Here is a 19,446-nt window from a genome sequence, read left to right as displayed (position 1 = left end):
TGGAAAAAGAGCATTAGAATAAATGAATAAAATACGAAAATTGATTTTGTCATTTTATTGATTTCACGGAACGAAATTTAAATAATTTTCATTCATAATACACTCCGAAACACTGTGCTATCCCAAAAACAAATGTATTTTCAAGCGAATAAGTTGCATATCTGTCTCGATCTACATCCCAAAGAAATCTGCAAGTGACAAAAACATCTTGCGAATTTTTTTCTCCGATTGTAACCAAACAAATTAACTTATATCTGAAATTAAATAACCGAATCATAGAAAAAACAATTTTAATGGGGTTAACCTTTCAAACTGAAGTTCTTTAACTTTAGCCCTGATTGCACTCGAAGCCCATTTGGCTTGTTTCGGGCATTTCTCTGGGTCATAAGTTAGATTTTCCAAGGCTTCTGTCATCACTGCTTCTAATATTTTTGTAACTTTTTCTGGTTTAAACGGATTATCCGATTCCAGTTTGTAAGTGTTCATATAACGAGCGCCCTAGAACAGTAGAAGTAAAATAGTATAAGTAGTCAAATTCGTACTTTACCTCGGTAAAGACTGGTGTGGCACTCATGCTATAATAATATTCTAATCCCCAAACGGCAACTAGACGAGATTATTATGCAAATATAAACTGGGGTAAATTCTAAGTAATGATGTTGACGAAGTTTAAGTTAGACAAGTTTGGGACTGCTATAAACTGTTTTATCTATAATCGATAGCGGTGCCAGCGAGTCCTGGTACTAGGCAGTCGATGAGTAATTGAAACTAATTTTTACCTTAGAGCGGTCATAAAAGTCTCCAATTACACTCAGGCGTCGAATTGATATTGTGCTTCCAAGTACTTTTTGTGCTCGACTGCTAAGACGTTCTGTGCGACTTTTTCGACCTTCCTGAAAAGTGTACAAGTTTTAAAATCATATTTTGGGTTTTTTTTAGCCCTAAACCTTTCCATCTTCTTTTGTTAAGCCACGGCGTCTACAAAAAGTAAAGTTGTAAAACTACAAAACATAATTGTTAGTTAGGTATATACTTTTCGAAGCTTTCTGAAGAAACTAAAGCGCTGGTTTTTACAATTTCTTCCGATTTGATTTCATGTAACTCTTGACTTGTCCGACTTGTTTTGCTCACCTTACTTGCTCTACTGTGAACAGATTGAGTTTCTGGAAAAAATTAGACTGGAAATCATAAAAAGTCAGATTTATTTAAAATACTTTCAACCAGCGATGGCGATTTTTGTTCTTTAACTTCTTCATCTTCTCCGATCTTGCTTGCTGTTGATTTACGTTCTTCAGGTTTTGGTTCTTTTTCCTTTGATGCTACTTTATCTACCGCTTCCGCATGTTCTTTAGTTTCAGCAGTTTCAGATTCTTTTGGTTTAGTATCAGTATCTGGTTGAGATGGGCGTTTTTCTGCGGTTCCTTCTTCAGGAGGAACAGCAGAGGCTTCTGACGGACGTGCCTCTTCTTTGTCTTCTTCAGGTTTAGCTTCCTCGGCTGGTGCTCCTGGTTTTGGTTCTTTGGTTGTTTGAGCTGGTTCGGGGGTTAGTTCATTTTCAGGATTGGCAGTTTCTTCACCACCTGGAGCCTCGCTTTTTTCTGATGGTGCTTCCTGTTCTTGATCGCCCATCTTAATTTACAAGTAAATTAAAATTTGATTGAAGTTTATTTGACGTAGTCTAATGTTATTTTTATCTTAAAAACTTAACTTTTTTATGATTTGAATTTACCGCGCGACTATGATATTCATTTTTTCGAACAGAGTATCGTACGTAGTTCAAACAAATTTGTGTTTAGTAGTTCAATTATACTATAAATCTTAATATTTCATTCTTTTATTAACTATTTTGCATTTATAAACTGCAAATACAATAATCTGCAATAAGCAAAGATAGTCAACCTTTTGCAATAGATGCACTTGTGTCACACTCTGTATTTTGCAAGTTTTGTAGTTCTTATTTAATCACTTGAGTAGATTAAGGTATAATCTCAAGTTACAAGTAAGCTACTTTGAGTTTTCAGTAAATATATTTTTGTAATGAGTGAATCATCATTGTAAATCAATTTTTGAATAAATAAGATGTGAAACACTAATAGCAGGATGTGGAATTTATTGCAAAACTCTTTTAAACTGTCTTCAAGTTTAAGGTTAATTGATTAGAATTTTGGGGTTATAATTATATAAGTTTAATTTTTGCAGGAATTGTGTATTAAGCAAGAACTGTGTTTTCTATTACAGGAATCATGAAAGTTGTAAGACTTTTTTTAAAGGGGTTTCCAGAGCGTTTGTTGAAAAATCAGATAAAAAACCAAAATTCAATTTTTCAAGGTGTTCAAAGATTGCACTTGCACTATCATCTGGAGGTATTTTACAAGTTGCCTTAGTAAACAACAAGGTTTTATGTACAGCTAAAACCACTAGAATGACTACATACAGAACATCCTCTGACAAACAGCAGAAATTTGATTGGAGTAAATTTTGGTATTATTTAAAACCCCACATCTGGTATCTTATTGCGGCAATTGCTGTTAGTTTTACTTTAGATTTGATAGGGTTTGAGTCAGTTGATTTTTGTTATAGGGAGCTTTGGTTGTCGCGATCTTAAATATACAAATACCACAAGTGATGGGAGGGGTCATTAATGTAATAGCTCAATATACAGATAACAAAAATAGTGAATCATTTATAAATGAAATGAAAGTGCCTGCTATTAAACTTATTGCAATGTATGTTGGTCAAGTTAGTATTTTTATTTTTTTTAGTTTAATTTTTATATCTGTATTGCATTGTAGTCACTTTGTACATTTTTTTATATTTACATGTTATCTAATTTGGGTGAAAAAATTTCGTTCCAAATGAAAACAGATTTATTTGCTGCAATAATGCGACAAGATATTGCATTTTTTGACCAACAAAGAACTGGGGAAGTAATTAACAGGTATTTAAGTGTAAAGGTGACTTGCAATTATGAAAACTTTTTAGAAAATAATGTTTTAGGCTTACTTCAGATATTCAGGATTTTAAAAGTAGTTTTAAACAAACGGTGTCAGGCGGTTTGAGGGCAATTGCCCAAATTGTGGGATGTTCAGTGTCTTTAGTTATGATTTCTCCTCACATGACTTTTATTACTTTGCTTTGCGTTCCTACAGTGGTTGCTGTTGGGACAATATTTGGGGGTTTGCTAAGGAGCACGTCCAGGAAGGCGCAAGCTCAGGTAGAGTACAACATACTTTTTGTTCTTGTTTAAAAAAAAAAGTTCAGATTGAAAAAACGACTGCGGTTGCGGATGAAGCAGTTAGTAACATAAGGACTGTCAGAGCCTTTGGGATGGAAGATCAAGAGAAAGAATTATTTGATGCTGAGGCTGTATTAGCTATGATTTTAAACGAAAATTTGGGTTTTGGTATCGGCTGGTTCCAAGCGGGTACCAATTTATTTTTAAATGGGATGGTTTTAATTACGCTTTACATGGGAGGCTATTTGCTTTCAACTGATAAGTTGTCTCCTGGAGAATTGATGGCGTATTTAATGGCTTCTCAAACTATTCAAAGATCATTGGGGCAACTTTCTATGCTTTTTGGGTCTGTGGTTAGGGGGGTTGCAGCAGGTTCCCGTATTTTTGAGGTTTGTTTAAGTGATTTTATTTTAGCTTAAATAATAATTTCCTGAATACGTAGTACATGAATTTACAACCAACTATGGCTTTAAGAGGAGGAAAAATTATTTCAGAAAATAATCTGAAGGGAGACATTGAGTTTAATAACGTCACATTTGCTTACCCAACAAGACAACAACAGGTTATTATAACTTTTTTTTTTTGATTTAATGAAAACTTTTCTTCTTACAGTATGTTTTAAAGAATTTTAATTTAAAAATACCTTCCGGTAAAACTCTGGCCATAGTAGGTGCTTCAGGCAACGGTAAATCAACAGTCGTTGCGCTTATAGAACGGTAAATTTACACAATAGAAAGTGTGTTATTTCACTATAAAATTTTTAGTTTTTACGATGTAAATTGTGGTGCGATCACTTTAGACGGCCATGACATTAAAACCCTCGATCCATCATGGCTGAGACAACGGGTTTTGGGGCTAATAAGTCAAGAACCAATTTTATTTGGCACTTCCATTGTTGAAAATATCAGATATGGTCGCCCTGGTGCTTCAGATGAAGAAGTCAAAGAAGCGGCAAAATTAGCAAATGCTCATGACTTTATTTCTAATTTTCCTCAAGGTTACGATACTATGGTGGGTGAAAGAGGTGTAACATTATCCGGTGGCCAAAAACAAAGAATTGCTATTGCTAGAGCTTTGCTTAAAAATCCGACAGTATTACTATTAGATGAAGCTACAAGGTATTTTCTCATAACTTTAAAATTTCTCTAATGGCATACATTTTGTGACGTAGTGCTTTGGACACTGAATCAGAAAAAGTGGTACAAAACGCATTGGAAAATGCTAAAAAAGGAAGGACAGTTGTGGTGATCGCCCACCGACTTTCGACAATTCAAAACGCTGACATTATTGTTGTCTTGAACAAAGGAGCTATAGTTGAGGTAAGTTGTGCCTTTGCTTAGTCAACTGTTACTAATTGTTATTAGATGGGGACTCATGAGGAGTTGACACGCAAACGGGGATATTACTGGTCCCTGACATATCAACAGCAGGAGGTTCCCGCCGGTTGATTTATAATGTATTTTTTGTATGAAATAAATTGTTTGCGTTTAAAAGTGTTTTTTTTTGTACTCCTGTGTTTTTGCGGTTATGTGAATAATGACGCATTTTTACGCATAATGTGTTCAATTGATTTATTTGTGTTCAGAAAATAAAAGAATAACGTACTATAACGAATACATGTGGTAAATTTACTTAATATTACATGGCATGTTGTATATTATCATGACAGTAACAGGGTGATTGCGATACAAAACTGAAGTGAGTAACGCGAAAAATGTTCTAACATGTAGGTGGTAATGGATTTAACATAACGGTTAATTACGGTTTTGATTTTAATTGGAATTAGTCTGACATTCATCCAAGAAATAATATAACAAATGAACTATGAGCTAATATTTTTTTTATATTATCTTACAATTATGATGAGATAAATATTTACAACGTTGAGTATAAATAAACAAAAGGATATGAAAGTAAGTTCGAGTAAAAGTGAGAAATTTATGCAGCTTGGATACATTTCTTACTTTTACCACCGACGAAGCGCTAGTTACAAGCTCATATAAATCGAAATGATTTGGCAGTTTTGCTATTGCAAAATATTTAATAGAAATGGAATTTGGTTAATTCGGAGGTTTTGGCTCAAGTAACAACGACAGTAAATAATTTTATATATTACAATATTTAACAACGAAATAACTGAGTATGTACAGATTGAATAAGTGCAAGAGATTAATTGCATGTGTTTGTACACATTATGGAATATGAAAATTTCATAGACACTAAATTTAAATTGAAAATATTTGAATGAATTTATTTTGCGTCACCAGTAGACGATAGAATCACATCACAAATATTCCAAAATCGTTCGAATATTTATGGGACACTAGTCAAGGTTTCGATCTCTCTTACTATAACATTTTCAAATACTGATACCTTTTTACAGTTTTACATTTACGTCAATTATCATTAATATTAATTAAATCTAAAGAAAAATCTTCAAAACGTGGTCTTTAGTGGTCGCCTGTTTATCACTTATGCACTATCACTTGTCACCGAAGTGTCCGTAACTTCATCCTTTCTGCTTCTATCGCATTGCGGCCGCGACCGAAGCTACGAGGAGGAGAACTAGTTGGCTGGCGACGCACATAGCGCACGATTTCCTCATTAAAATTGCATCCACATTGTCACCTGTAACATGAAACCACCCCCTGAAAAATCACCCCCATTATTTGCACACCTACCTTCGGATACGAAGACATAGATGGAAGCAGGCTCGGTGTTTGAAGCCGAGCAAGTGTAATTTCCTGAATCGGCGTCGTTTGTGTCCCTTATGGTGAGGCGGCTTTGTGTGCGGATCCCCGGCACCGTCTCCACCGATATCCCACCCCTAGCCGTGTCGTAATTGATCATGTGTTCATTGTGGTACCAGAAGACGTATTGAGGGGGAGTAGGGCTCTGGAACGTTTGTTTTTGATAAGAGTTTTGCTTTTATTGGGGTCATTAAGACGCGCAGATGTTTATAAATGGACTCACATGCGACTATGGACATTAACGTGCTAAGTTAGCGGGTCAAAAGCCAGAGAATCCGGCATTTGTGGCCGAATTAAGGAAAGATAATAAATCAAGTGGGGCCGCGTACACTTGTTCCACCACACTAACTACTTTGAGGAAGTTCTTTCAAGGATTTCTTAACTGGAGTTTGATGATCTTGAACGGTAGCTTGGCCAGAGTTGGTTAAAATCTGCATTTTTACTTGCAGAGTGCAAAATGACAAATGATGGGGGCGGAATCGGAAAAGTTTCTTAGTACTCGGACCATAATCTTTACTAATATTTTAAGAACATTTGTAGATTTACTACTAGTTATTCAAATAATGGACTCTTTGCGAGGATAATGTTATTGGAATCAATTACATTCATGTTAGAACATTGCGCATACACGATATATTACAGTACTGATCTATAACATAGTTACTAAGTTTGATTTGTATTCAAAGGATTGTTCGTAAAGTGCATCTGTAATGTAGATTATTTTAAGCATAAACGCTGCAAGTGTTTAATTCCTAAAGTTAGTGTTGTTATGTGCTCACCTCGATTTAAAATAGTATTTCTGAATTTAATTATGTACTTACCATCGCGCATAAATTATTTTTTTATTAATTTATTATTTATTTTTCGACACAAAAGTAATTAGTTATTTTTGTTACAGGTATTTAAAATACAGTTTTTACGGATGAATTCTTGCGGTTTTCGGACGAGGCGTAGCCGAGCCTGGAATAGCAGATGGGTCTGCAAAAACGTTTTAGGTACATACGTGTTACAAAACATTTTTTGTTAAAGCTTCCAAAAAACGAATTCACACCTATTATCTATAAATTACTAAAATTTCGCTAACATAGTAACCAAATTAACTGAGTACCTAAAGTTACCATTTTACGTAGGTACTATTTTATTGAGTCTGGAAAAGACTCATTTTACGGACTCAAATGAGTTTTTAAAACATCTATTTTCGGGAGCATATACAAATAACTAATTTTTTAAGTTGTAACATTGAGCTATGAAACAAAAAAAAAAGAAAAACTTGGAGGGTTATGGACTGATTAAAGAGCACCAAAGACTTTTAAAGACTTTGAAAAAACCGCTAATTTTTTTACAAAATTAAACTACTTGAAAAGCAATTTTTTCACTTAGTCTTTTTTGCAACCAATAAATTTGTTTTTCTCAACAGAATAGGATTTGGATTACCTAAAATTATCTTATGTCGAGTCCGAATCTTGCTCAGAAAAAAATAATTGAAAATCGGTTAAATAATCATCGAAACATCAGTTAATTCTCATCGTAGAACATTTTAACATGCGGAACTTATAGATTTTTCGTTTCATCTTTTTTCATTATTGTTAGAATTTTTGGAGATTAGAGACCAACAGAAATAAATTCGAAAAAGTCTGCTTTATTTTATCAATTTTTTATATTTTTTAAACTTATTTTGACAAAATTTAGTACGTTTATACCTACACAGTTACGGTTACAGAATTTGTACTAGAGAATGAACAAAAAAGACACTGAAATCTGATATTCCATCAATATTATTTTAATTTGCACTATAGGTATGTAAGTTTATTTTTTGTGTTTAATTATCTAGTTTTATTAAACGAATAGTTTTATGTGTGATTTGAAAAAACTAAATTAAGTAGGTAGATACCTTTAAATATGTAATATCGATATACCTATCCGGAAAAGATGCTTCTGAGCATGAAGGATTTTTGCGACTACGAGTATACGAATGCCTTTTTATGTTTTATTCCTTTTTTAGTTATAAAGATGGTTAACCATCTTTTATAACCACATTTCAGTAATTATTTAAATTTGCTTTGAGAAGCTTTGAGAACAATCGGTTGTTTTAAACTTGCGGTTTCACATTTCCTTTGCCATAAATAAACCAGTAAGAGCTGGTATAAACTTTGATTTTCCTCCTCTAGTACCGTCTGCACGTTTTGTAAGTGTCTTGGAAACGTCGGAGTTTAAATCCAATTTAGAAGATCGAAGAGTTAACATGTGCTGTAGTAAATTTGACAATTTCTATGTACGAAACTGGACATTGCGTATTAAGAATACGTGCGACGTCTATTTCTATATAGTCTTCTCTCAATATATAACCAGTGGTGAGTTTTCACAGCTACAGCATGAAGGATTCTAGACACGTACCAGGTAGTGGTGCAGCCGTTGCCGAGACGACAAGGATCGACATTACAATTGCTTAAAATATCACCGACGTTCACACCTTGCAGTCTTCGAATAGATGTACTAACCCAAACTTATTTGTGTATTTCCATCCTTTTATCTTATAGAGAAATTCTCGGGAATATCTAAATTAGATGTGAATTTCGCCTCGTTACAGGGATTATACCACAACGGAATAGAATAAAAAACATAAAAATTTTTCTTGTAATTGGAGATACTTTTTCTCCGGAAACCACCACGTGCAATTGTTCGCAGTCTTAAATTCTCGCAGCAAATGTGTAATGAAAGATTTAAGGACCGCTGTTAGTTCAGATTACAGTCAAATAAAGATAAAAACTTGGGGTTTTTTATTAAATGGAAAACGTGCAAAACGTGCTTTTACACGATGATATTTCTGTTTTTTTATTTAGAGACTGATAACATAAATAATAATTAATTCAAAAATCGTTTAGTTACCACTCACCTTTTCTATAACGCAGACCAAATCTATGACACTGCCAACATCCACGTGATGTTCTCCCGATCTTGTACCTTGTATTGTGGCCTCCGGCACGACAATTTGCAAGTTGACGAAATGCGAAATTAATCCTGCGTTTGTGGAGACCTGAAAAAGCGTCACACTGCACCATAAACACAATTAGGGCAACTACAACAAATGAATAATGATCAAGTGAATTATTTCCAGTTGGCAGGTTGTCTTGAAATTTATGAATATCATGAATAATTCTGTGGGAATTAATTGGAGACGAGCGATGCCACTACACATCGTTTGTGTTTCCTCAGTACACTGTGCTATGTTTAACCCTTCAGCTGTAAAGGTCCAGTATTCGGTAATAGAATTTAATGCAATTCTCGACAACAATCAACTCACGTGTCGAAGTCGGGTCTGATTGGTCTCTAAACCCCGTGCAAAAGGGACGAGACCGGAAAGACAACGTCTTACCGCCACTTGGATCGACTACGTGTTTTCACGGACTTTTGACTTTCAGGATACAAACGCAACTTGTTTAGAATTAAATTGATTCGGCGGCGCGGTCGAGGTGGATATAAATTTGATGTAATTACATTTATCCATAACGGTCTATCACTTGATTTTGCTAGAAACACAGCAATATGAATACCACTGTAAAGCAAAATTTATTAGTTATTCATTAACGAAATTGTTTGGGCTTGTGCAAGCAGGCAAAAATGAATGAGGGGGGGAACTTGCATTGTAATTGGATGTAGTTACAAATTCGAAAATTAAGAAAATTTTTAAATTTAATTTAGGCAGTAGGTCTGCTTGTATAGTGTAGGAGAGGTGATGGTAGCAAAGCATAAACTGAACATAACGATATCACTCTTATGGTGGATTTATGCTTGTAACTAGTTAGAAAATGTCAGTTTTTTCATTTTGCCACATAATTATTATTTTTTAAATTAGTTATTTCATTTTATGAAAACTAAATGTTTCACATCTAACATTACCTACTCAACTGGTCGCATAAATACCTGTTTTGTTACTTATTGGATAAGTTTATGTGAGCAAAAGTCTAACAAAAATAATATTCTATCATTTTCTCCCTTGGATTCTAATTTTACGTTTAATAAAAAAATGTGTTGTAAACGAGTGAAAATTGTGACTTTTTGTTAAAATGATAAATGGATAAAACTTTAACGAACAAATCGGCGTTTTAATACTATTGAAATAAAAATTTATTCCGGTTCAATTTTATGATTTAATCATTTCGATTTAATCATTCTATGGCTATTGATTTTTGATCGAAAGATATAATAATTGGAAACATTTTCTAGTCTATAGGGCAATGTGAAATAGTGAAGTTTTTGTTTTTTCTGAAGTTGGGCAAACTTTTGATAACAGCATTGTTGTATGGTGAATTTTAGTGTGGATATTATCTGACATAACAAAAATGGAAAAAAGTGTTATAACAAAAAATTTGAAACATAGGTTGATGATAATGGGAGATAATATTTACAAACGACACGAAGAAGCAAATTTTGTTGGCTTTTGCCAGTTTATTTGATATATTATAATAATTTTTTTGGAAAATAAACAACTAATAAAATAAAAGTATTTGTTTCAGAAGCATTCACCTTGTTATAGAAGCGATAAAATGCTCATTAATAAAGTATTTTGTGCCTCCCTTTTTCTCAAATTATGCAGGACGTAATAAAAGCTTTAAATTACAGACGCGAAAAGAATTGCGATATTTTCCTTTTAATGCGCCTAAATTTATATTCCTTCGACTATACATTACGCTTTACAAAATTTATTTCGGGCATAAATTAAATTTTCACGTGAAAATGAATTTGAAAGGAAGAATACCGTTTTATGTATGACCAATGTTATTATCATCATCGCCTTCATTTAATATTTAAGAGCTATTGTTTTAAATTTATCTCTTCCTTTTTCATGCAACGAAGACTATTGAAACTCATTTTATATTCAACTGAGATTAAAAAATTTTACACTAATTTTAATAATTTAATTAATTAATTTTAATTTTAACAAATAGCTATAGAAATACCAATCTGGCTGTTACTCAATTTCTTTATCGTAATCAACAAGATCAAAAAAGATTTTTATTTAGATCATCTGCCATTTTTTGAGTTACGATAGTCTTCGACGTGTACCAATTTATTCCGTTCCTAGGCGCTGCTTCATTATTGAAACATCTGCACTTCAGGAATTCTGATGGTGATATAACCTGATATCAATTAATGGCTTGTTCGTGATGTTATGTCGCAGATACGTGATTAAGTAACTCTAATTGCCAATTATTGATAATCATGATGTATGCCAAGTTTCCATTCCCTTGCATTATTCTGGTCAATCATGTCATTAGTTATACTCTATTATCTACCTTACATCGTCATGTTTCAATGGCCTTCCGGCATTGGGGAGTTTTCCAAAATTGGATCTCATTTCAATAACGGCGCTTTATTGGTGACAATTTTATTGCCGAAAATTATGACCGCCAATATCCCGTTATAAATTACAATTTGTCTACAATGTCAAGGGTAACAAAGTAAAAATTTAGATTTCTCATCGGTGTAATTCTTGTTTCGACTAATTACGTCATTTCAGAGACTCCCTGAGTGCCTAGTAAAGTTGCAATAAAATCCACAAATCGACAACAAAAGTGGATATAAGAGGAAGCAAGAATGATGGCGAACGAAGTAAGTTTTGAGTTTGTTTGTAGATCCTGTTCCTTTTGCGGAGTTTCTGGCCAATGTAGTGCAGAGTTCGTAATTATATCCTTGATGAACTTACTTGGCATTCGTATGTTCCATTATCCCTCTTCTGGACGAACTTAATTTGAAGAGTCCAATCGTCTGAACCTTCCGCGTGCAGAATTTGAAATCTCTCGTCGTTTGTGTAGGTAAACAGTCCTGAAGAAAGGATGTGCCAATCTCTCCTCCTGACCCACGACACTTGCTGAAAAAAAATGTTCATATTAGCTGGCATTTTTTTAATAAAGCGAAAATGATAGCGTGTTACGTCGTGAATATTGAGACTATTTTTTATGAGGATTCAATTTCTTTCGCAATAATCCGAGCGAGGAATTTGTTACATAATAAATGTCCTTTCGGAAATAGATTTTCTGATGGTTAATCTTTTCTTTGTTTTTGATCGTAAATCCCGTTACATCACAGTCAAATTAATTAATATATCGAAGCCAGAGCCTCTTTATTTTGATGGCAACATTAATTTCTTGTGTAATAGTTTCGAGTTTATGCTTGGTATAAAATTTGTAACAAAACATTGCTTTACGAGCACCTCTTTTAGTATCCCGTAATTTTACTTGAGATTTTATAACCCTCTTTATTAATTTAAAATAAAATTTATAAGGTTCTAATGAAAAATATGAGCCAGTAAATGGGTATAACAATAACAAATCTATTAGCTTGAGGCTAATAAGAAGGCTTAATACCGGAGAAGATGTTTTAACTCTTTTTTGAGAGCTTTTTTGAAATCTCAAGCACAGCGACAATTCTTAAGTCTAGTCATTCAAATAATATTATGGGAAAATAAAGACAAAATTTAACAGATAGCTGTATTTCTTTTCAACCAATAATTGAAGAAATGACAACTTCAGATTTTTTAAAATCTGATTTTTATTTATTCGTACTTAATTTCATCAAGTATTGGTTGCTCTATATTTACATACTTGCAGAACCAATTTTAATTACCGTCTGGAATCCACTTTGAATTCATTTCGGTATTTAAATTTTAAATAAATTTACTGCGAGTACCTATTCATGTTCATGATGCAAATGGCATCATGAATTTTGGTGCAATGTCCGATATTTGCAGAAATTTATTCTCTCAAAAAACGATTTAGTGGAATTCATCTCGAAGTTTATAAAGAGACTCTTGTGTTTTGTTTATTTGGTATTTACAAATTTGTTTTTTTTTAACTCAACGTAGTTTTGTAGATCATCTGGCAGTTTATAAAGTGAGAAATGCAACATTTTTTAAAATATAATTTGCCAGTGACTCAGGTGTTTTTTTTTATATTTATACAACTTTTGATTTTAAAGAACTAGAAATATTGGTGTTTCATATTGCCTAAAAATCTTGTTAACTAATTGTTAAGAGATAAAAAACTGAGAGTTTTTCTTCGATACTAATAACTAATGTTAAATATTTTCTAAATTAGTTAATTGTCCGTTTGTTTTATGGCTAATGTCAATGCAATTTATAGATGACTGTAGTTTTTTATATGATTTAGGATTTTAAGGTTTATATATATTTATTTTGCATCGTTCAAACTTTAAATTTGTATGCAATTCTACTGAAACAGGCTTACCATTAAACGAATTGCCCTAAATTTGACTAGATTTAGCAGAGCAAAAGCAAAAATTCAATATTTTATGTGGGATTAATTTCGGTTTGTTGAAGAAGGTAAACAAGTGGAATCACCATTACCACATTTCTTTAGGAAAGGATTACTCCCTTCGCTAGCATTTAGACAAATTGTTTATATTGGAGCAGCAAATCCACTTATTGGAAATTGGTCTCTAGAGTGGTAAACACAAGTGTGAGTTAGCGGTGGTATCGAATCCATAAATTTGATTTTGAGGTTTGAAAGTGGTGGTGCGCTGTCATTGTGCTTTTTTTGCGGCCTTTCGGCTCTTTCAATTATATCGCAAGTCTTAATTTAGTGCGGTTTTAATCGAGTTCCATTTGCTGCGAGAGTAGTTATGTATCATATAGTTACGTTTTAAGTGTTATTACCTCGGCTCCAGCGAGTGTCCTATCTCCTGTACTTCTCACATGGCAATGGAGATACGCCGTGGCTCCCAGTTGTACCGTTACGTTGGTAATGGTGTTGTTTTCAGCCCCCGCCATCGCCTCTGCCCTGCTGAAGTCTTCAAAATTGGGGTACCACAGCTGGCGCCAGTCCGAGTATTTCTGCAGGTCTCTTCGTTCTGCAACAATAAGTTTTTTATTGTCCCTTAAACGATCATAAAAGTCGGAAGCTCGATGCCGGATTTGACTTAGAGGCCCTATAAAAGAAACTTGAGACAACTTAAAAATACATTTCGGCCTATATAAATATGTTTGTTGAGGGAGAAAGTAGGGGTCCATTAGTAAACTTTTTACATTATAGGTATGGAAATTTTCATAATGAACAGAATATTTAGCCAAAGGGTAAGCACTATGGCACCAAAGAGACTAAACTTTGCAATCGATAAGAGGTTTGTCGATCTTAACAAAGACAGAAAAAAGACAGACGGTAGACTTCTGCTTTTGTGTATTCACTTGTGTAAACACTGTGACAACTGCAATGTTTATTTTCTACTGAAAAATGCATTCTTTTTAAATTGGGATTTCTTTTTACCTGTATGGAACATTCTTGAACTTAACAAAGTTAAAACAACGGTTTTGGGGCAAGTTTTATTAATTGTGAAAGTATGTATAAACTTTTGTTCCTGGGAATACAAATTTTAAACTTTTTATAAATGCTAATTGAGCTTTTTTTTTGGATAAGAACATTATTTTTGCAACATTTTGCTAGTAGGAATTCATTAATTGAAGATTACTACTTAATGTTTTATTCATTAAAATTCTACATTCTGTAATATTCTATAATAAAATAGTTATTATTCTTTAAAAAATATTTAAATAAAATAAAATAAAATAAAAATATTTTAATAAAATAGTTATTATTATTCTTTAAAAAATATTTCTAATGAACTATTGGTTGAGGGAAAAAGTCCAAAGTCGGTTTGAATGCATTAGTTAAAAGTAGCTATCTTGTCTTGATTTTTTTTTCTCTCTTGTAAGTATTTCTTTTGGTACCAACTTCTACTCGTAATTTAAAACTTGCTATTGCAATAATACAACTTTAAAAACCTAAATTTTCCACTTTTTACAAATCATTTTATTTTTTCACTTTAGTTTTACGTACAGTTACAAAATTAAAATTTCTGTCACTTCAAAAAGTTTACTGTAAACTACCTTTTACTGTCATCATGACTGACATTTGACAATTAAACTTTTTTGTCAGTGACGCTATTCTTTAAGTCAAAATGACATAAACATGACAAAAGTAAGAAATGAGGTTATTAATGTAAAGGTTGTTTTAGAGTGAAAATAACAATAGTGCCCGAAATTTTAATTCCGCAACTGTACGTACTGTAACGGGAAAAGTGCATTGAAAAATTTTAAATACTTGCAGTAGTAGAAGGCAATTTGTTAAAGGAAATTGTGGAAATTACTGTGAATAAAATCAATATGTCAACCAGTGGCATACTTATTTGGATTTAATTTATTTTAAATTGAAAACTAATTTATTTTTTCTATTATTGCTTTAATAGTAATTTTTATCCTTGAAAAAGGTTTTATGTAAATGACCTCAGAACCTAGAAGAGAGCTATATTCATGTTGACATGCAGTCCCATGTGTTAACTTTAATGTTTATGACAATGCTTCTAGGAAGCAATTTTTTTTACTGTATAGTCCAGCTTAAATGTTGAGTAAATATCAGTACAAAAGGTAATCGAAAACTTTTATTGTAAGCGCCTACTTTGTACTGCTTTATGTTATTATTTTTGTATCTATGAGACTATAACTATTGTTATGAAACATCTTTGCATACTGTTGTGAATTGTTTTTGATAATTTATCACTTATGTAAAAAAGAATTAAAGCAATTTAATATTTTTACGTGAAATATTATGGAAGGTAAAACCAGAAAAAAACTATTATGTTCCTAAAGTTCTTTCCCGTTTTCCTTTTATTCTCGCTTTTATTTAAGTTCATAGTTTAATGAGAAGTTTCATATTATTTTAGATTTATTGCAAACATGAAGGGTTGTTTCCAGATTTCTAATGATGTCAGTTTTTGCTCCGTTATAAACGCATCCAGTTAGAAATTAATTAATTGGAGCTATTTACACTGATCTTTACCTCTTTCCTATATTTTCTTTGCGTTATTTAAACTTCTAATTTGCTAGCTTAGTAATTGGATTTTTTAGCACGGTGCCATTATTAGTGAATTTAATGTCCTACAATAAAAATATACTTTTAATTAAAATACTTGAAAAGTTTTGGCGGCGCAGAGATGTGGAGTCCATCAGGCTTCAAATTAATTGCTTGTGAAAATCACATTTTTGCAATTTCCGAAACTTGGTTGCATGTTGCATTTTCTCTAATTAAAACTGATTCGTATTTCAAGAGACAATCTGACATTAATTTTGTTTTTGTTCATTTAACTTTGTGATTTTTTCTGCGGAAAAATGATTGACTACAAAAGATTGTTTTGATTCTTTTATTCTTTTGCAAGGACGCACTCAGTAGCAAAAGCCCAATAAAGATAACACGACTTTTTCTCGAATGTGCTCGTTGAAGTGCACATCCAAATATATATCAATAACTTTCAGGCTCCTTGTCACATTGTGCTGTAAGATGATATCGAACTTCTCACTGTTTGCCAACAAAGGCAAGATAATCTCTAAATGCTTTAGATGCGATTGAGGAGTTTTATTTCATCTAAAATTGACGAATTCCCTCAAAAACAAATCACCGCATCTGTTTGGTGTTTCTAATAAATTTTCCTCGGGTAGGGAACGCAAGAATAAACATCCATCGATTGTGAACGTAAATTTAATTAACGTAAACCCTTTTTTAAGCTGTCAGGATTAAATGCAACCCTTTATATTACACTATCCTGCAACGTTTGCAATCCTGTAATTAAAAATGTACGGTTGGTGGTGATAAGCACTTGAAAGCGTGTTATAAATTGGAAAAAAACTCATTGAATTAAACAAAAACACACGTTTAGCATTTATTTTTATTTTTACAGCTGCCGCTTTTGCTACAGTTAGCAAACTGTAACAAATGTAGCCAATTCAGAGTCGGTTTACACGCGACGACAGTTAACACCGACGACATTAGCGCCAAGTGATGAAAAAGTAATTTTAACGTTATGGGTTCCAGCGAGCAAAGAGGACGCGTGAATTATTTTTATTTTATTTCGAGGTTTTTCCCGCAGATGAATTATCGTTTGCTTTGTCTCAAACAAAGGTGTTATTTAATTTGTATTTTTTTCACACATAAACTGAAATGTGATACCATAAAATCTCTTTTAGTTATCATTTTTAAAGTTTACATTTGAAGATGACAGGTGTTTGAGCGGATAACGTAAATGGGTTTAAAAGTACAAAACTCAACTTAAGAAGGCTTGAAGCGAGGATTAAACAAACTCAGAACGTCATGTCTGGCGGACTGAACAAACTTTAATATCTCTTGTAACAAAAATAAGAGAATAGGTTTTTACAGTTCTATAAAACTTCTATAAAACGTAGCAACAACAGCATACAACTGACCATAATAGAAGAGTTGTCAAATATAAGAAGCTTATAAGGCTTATAGAGAGGGAAGCAAATTTTTTATTAGACAGAATTTTAATAAACTTGTTTTTAAATTGTAGCATAATGTTGAACTCATTCAAAACCGGATTGCTATAAATGAATTTGTTGTTAAATTAATTAAAGGAGATATGGTTAACCTAGATAGATTTATACATAATAGATACTGTCTCTATATATTTGAATTTGCGTTGCAAATGCTAAAGTATATTTTGTACTTTCTGCACACATTTGCGCATCATATTTTTGCGGTAGTCGCTTGAGTAAAGTTTTGCTTTCATCCTTTGAACATTATTAACAAATGTTTATTTCTGTTAGCTTATTCAAAACATTTCGGATCAGTTTATTAGATCATCGTGTTTTCCAAGTTGTAATTCTAAACTTTTCATAACGACAGAAAATTGTTTCATTTTGCATAGTTCACTGAATTATAAACATAAAGAAAGGTTATTCAAACTGAATGTTTTACACAAAGTGGATGATTCAAACAGCGAAGCATTTGTTTGTAATAATTTGAAAATTTAAATAGTTAATTAAAAATTCTATTCAAGCTCTGGTAATAAACATTTTGAAAATAAATTACAACTATCAATTTATTGCTACTGACAAACGTAACAATAAATTGATGTTATTGCTGATTATTTGCAACATGTGCTGCTGTGGCATAATAAATTGAATTACTATTGTATTGATTAGTAAAAAGATTGAATCACTTTTATTTGGTGTTATTTGCTGACGAATGCAGAATCGATGTTAAGCAAATAAAAGAATTCCTGTTTGTTTCGTTTTAAAAATAGAGCCATCGTTAAGAGCGTGTAACTTTTAAAACAACTATTAACGAAGTTATGATCCACCATCGGAACTCTGAAAGTTGAACGTGCAATCAGCTTCTACTCATCTACGTGTATCGAGTACTAAAGTTTTAGTACAATGCCATTATCGAATGAAGGCTGCTATTCACAAACAATTTAAAAGGCTGACAATATGTTGTAACGAACAACGAAAGAGGAAAATTGATTTCATCAAACTATTTCAACTTTTATGTAAAAATACCCATTTTTCCAATATTGAAGCCGTATAGAAGCGATTTGTGTACGCATAGTCCGCTAGGAACAATAATATTAATCTAAATAGTCCATGTGTGCCTGTTTGAAGTATTAATTTAGCTTTGATTAGAAACAGATGAAAATATTCATGTTTGAAACAGGAATATTTTTAATAAATGTGTAATAGTGTAATATAATCGAAATAATGCGGATTCAAATTTTTAAATAATCGCATTACCAAATCAAAAATTAATATACTTGTATATTAGAAGATTTTAGTTTTTTTGATGAGAAAATTTTATTATTACATTACAAAACTTAATGTTTTGTAGGTACAATATTGCTTTAATACTTTGTAACTAATAAAAAAAACAACTATTAATAACCAATTATTATGCCATTATGGTGGATGCGCCGGGCGAGATTAATTTCTTTAACTTTTTGTCGTATAAATTGCACTATGTACAGTTGTTTTATTATCCAAACAATTTGAACGTTGGCTTATTTATCAGTGACATTATACAAATTTAAATTTTTAGTATAGTAAATATTAATCATTTGTTTATTCAATTTATTAAACTAATTTTGTATTTGGTGGAAAATTGTTTAACAACATTTTTTTAAACTACACATATACCTACAATAAACTTTTAAATATAAAGTATTACACTGTGACAACCAAACCCTAAATATAATTTTAGAATGTCCGTGTAACGGTGTGATTGCTTTTATACTTTATTATTTATATTTATATTTCAATATTTGTTTCTAGTTTCAGTTTGCCTAAAAACTTTTAATCTTGTTTGTGATTAGTTTTAACACGACCTTTGTTATCGTTTGAATTGTGTTTTGTTTGGAAACTGCAAAATTTATTAACATTCAAAATAACGTAACTACTAACCACATTCATTCAAGTAATAATTTATAAAAATATGATAATTTTTGTTTACGTTATAAACATGGAACGTTTAATTAGAAAAGTTTGATAACATGGGAGTCCTTGTGTTGAATTATTATGTATTTGTTAATTGAGCGTAATCTCTTACTGACAATTCAAGATCCCATAGGGTTACATACATAGATTTTCAGCTAATTTTTAATGATATT

The 19,446-nt window shown here is 32.1% G+C and overlaps 3 protein-coding genes across 5 annotated transcripts in view; 1 reads left to right on the top strand and 2 right to left on the bottom strand.

Annotated features, from left to right (window-relative positions):
• Positions 1-42: 42 nt before the first annotated feature.
• LOC123011873 (hepatoma-derived growth factor-related protein 2-like) lies at positions 43-1,894 on the bottom strand. Its single transcript, XM_044409564.1, has 6 exons — positions 1,215-1,894; positions 1,034-1,163; positions 948-978; positions 780-893; positions 305-498; positions 43-254 (listed from the first exon to the last, which is right to left on the bottom strand). The coding sequence occupies exons 1-6, from the start codon at positions 1,627-1,629 to the stop codon at positions 89-91; spliced, it is 1,050 nt and encodes a 349-aa protein (XP_044265499.1). The 5' UTR covers positions 1,630-1,894; the 3' UTR covers positions 43-88.
• Positions 1,895-1,951: 57 nt separating this feature from the next.
• LOC123011869 (mitochondrial potassium channel ATP-binding subunit) lies at positions 1,952-4,728 on the top strand. Of its 2 annotated transcripts, XM_044409557.1 has the most exons (12): positions 1,952-1,970; positions 2,022-2,147; positions 2,200-2,527; positions 2,581-2,739; positions 2,793-2,938; positions 2,998-3,214; positions 3,262-3,624; positions 3,678-3,797; positions 3,848-3,951; positions 4,000-4,353; positions 4,407-4,554; positions 4,600-4,728. In XM_044409557.1, exons 2-12 carry the CDS (start codon positions 2,101-2,103, stop codon positions 4,681-4,683), a joined length of 2,070 nt encoding a protein of 689 aa, XP_044265492.1. In that variant the 5' UTR covers positions 1,952-1,970; positions 2,022-2,100; the 3' UTR covers positions 4,684-4,728. The 2 variants fall into 2 exon arrangements, with proteins under 2 accessions (XP_044265492.1, XP_044265493.1); XM_044409558.1 differs by lacking the exons at positions 1,952-1,970; positions 2,022-2,147; positions 2,200-2,527; positions 2,581-2,739 and having other exon boundaries at positions 2,800-2,938; positions 2,983-3,214.
• A 64-nt stretch (positions 4,729-4,792) lies between these two features.
• Positions 4,793-19,446, bottom strand: part of LOC123010526 (hemicentin-2-like) — a 154,692-nt gene continuing 140,038 nt past the window's right edge. For both annotated transcript variants that reach the window (XM_044407480.1, XM_044407481.1), the window contains exons 4-8: positions 13,658-13,851; positions 11,690-11,854; positions 8,879-9,019; positions 5,917-6,130; positions 4,793-5,863 (exon numbers count right to left, since the gene is read on the bottom strand). In XM_044407480.1, coding sequence (XP_044263415.1) covers positions 5,760-5,863; positions 5,917-6,130; positions 8,879-9,019; positions 11,690-11,854; positions 13,658-13,851 — 818 coding nt within the window. In that variant the 3' untranslated portion in view covers positions 4,793-5,759. The remainder of the gene's footprint in view (positions 5,864-5,916; positions 6,131-8,878; positions 9,020-11,689; positions 11,855-13,657; positions 13,852-19,446) is intronic.

Source organism: Tribolium madens, unplaced genomic scaffold (assembly GCF_015345945.1).
Source record: "Tribolium madens isolate multiple individuals breed KSU strain unplaced genomic scaffold, Tmad_KSU_1.1 Scaffold_91;HRSCAF=231;Tcas5.2_LG7, whole genome shotgun sequence".
NCBI lineage: Eukaryota > Metazoa > Arthropoda > Insecta > Coleoptera > Tenebrionidae > Tribolium > Tribolium madens.
The sequence above is the reverse complement of the archived record's forward strand: the minus strand, read 5'-3'. Positions and strand labels throughout refer to the sequence as shown.

What these genes read in the sequence shown, in the direction of transcription:
- LOC123011869 (XM_044409557.1), top strand. Translation starts at nt 2,101, where the DNA reads ATGTGGAATTTATTGCAAAACTCTTTTAAACTGTCTTCAAGTTTAAG. An exon ending in ACTGGGGAAGTAATTAACAG is followed by an intron (nt 2,939 to 2,997) that starts GTATTTAAGTGT and finishes ATAATGTTTTAG; the next exon opens with GCTTACTTCAGATATTCAGG. An exon ending in ACCCAACAAGACAACAACAG is followed by an intron (nt 3,798 to 3,847) that starts GTTATTATAACT and finishes TTCTTCTTACAG; the next exon opens with TATGTTTTAAAGAATTTTAA.
- LOC123011873 (XM_044409564.1), bottom strand. Translation starts at nt 1,629, where the DNA reads ATGGGCGATCAAGAACAGGAAGCACCATCAGAAAAAAGCGAGGCTCCA. An exon ending in ATCGCCATCGCTGGTTGAAA is followed by an intron (nt 1,164 to 1,214) that starts GTATTTTAAATA and finishes AATTTTTTCCAG; the next exon opens with AAACTCAATCTGTTCACAGT. An exon ending in ACTTTTATGACCGCTCTAAG is followed by an intron (nt 499 to 779) that starts GTAAAAATTAGT and finishes CTACTGTTCTAG; the next exon opens with GGCGCTCGTTATATGAACAC.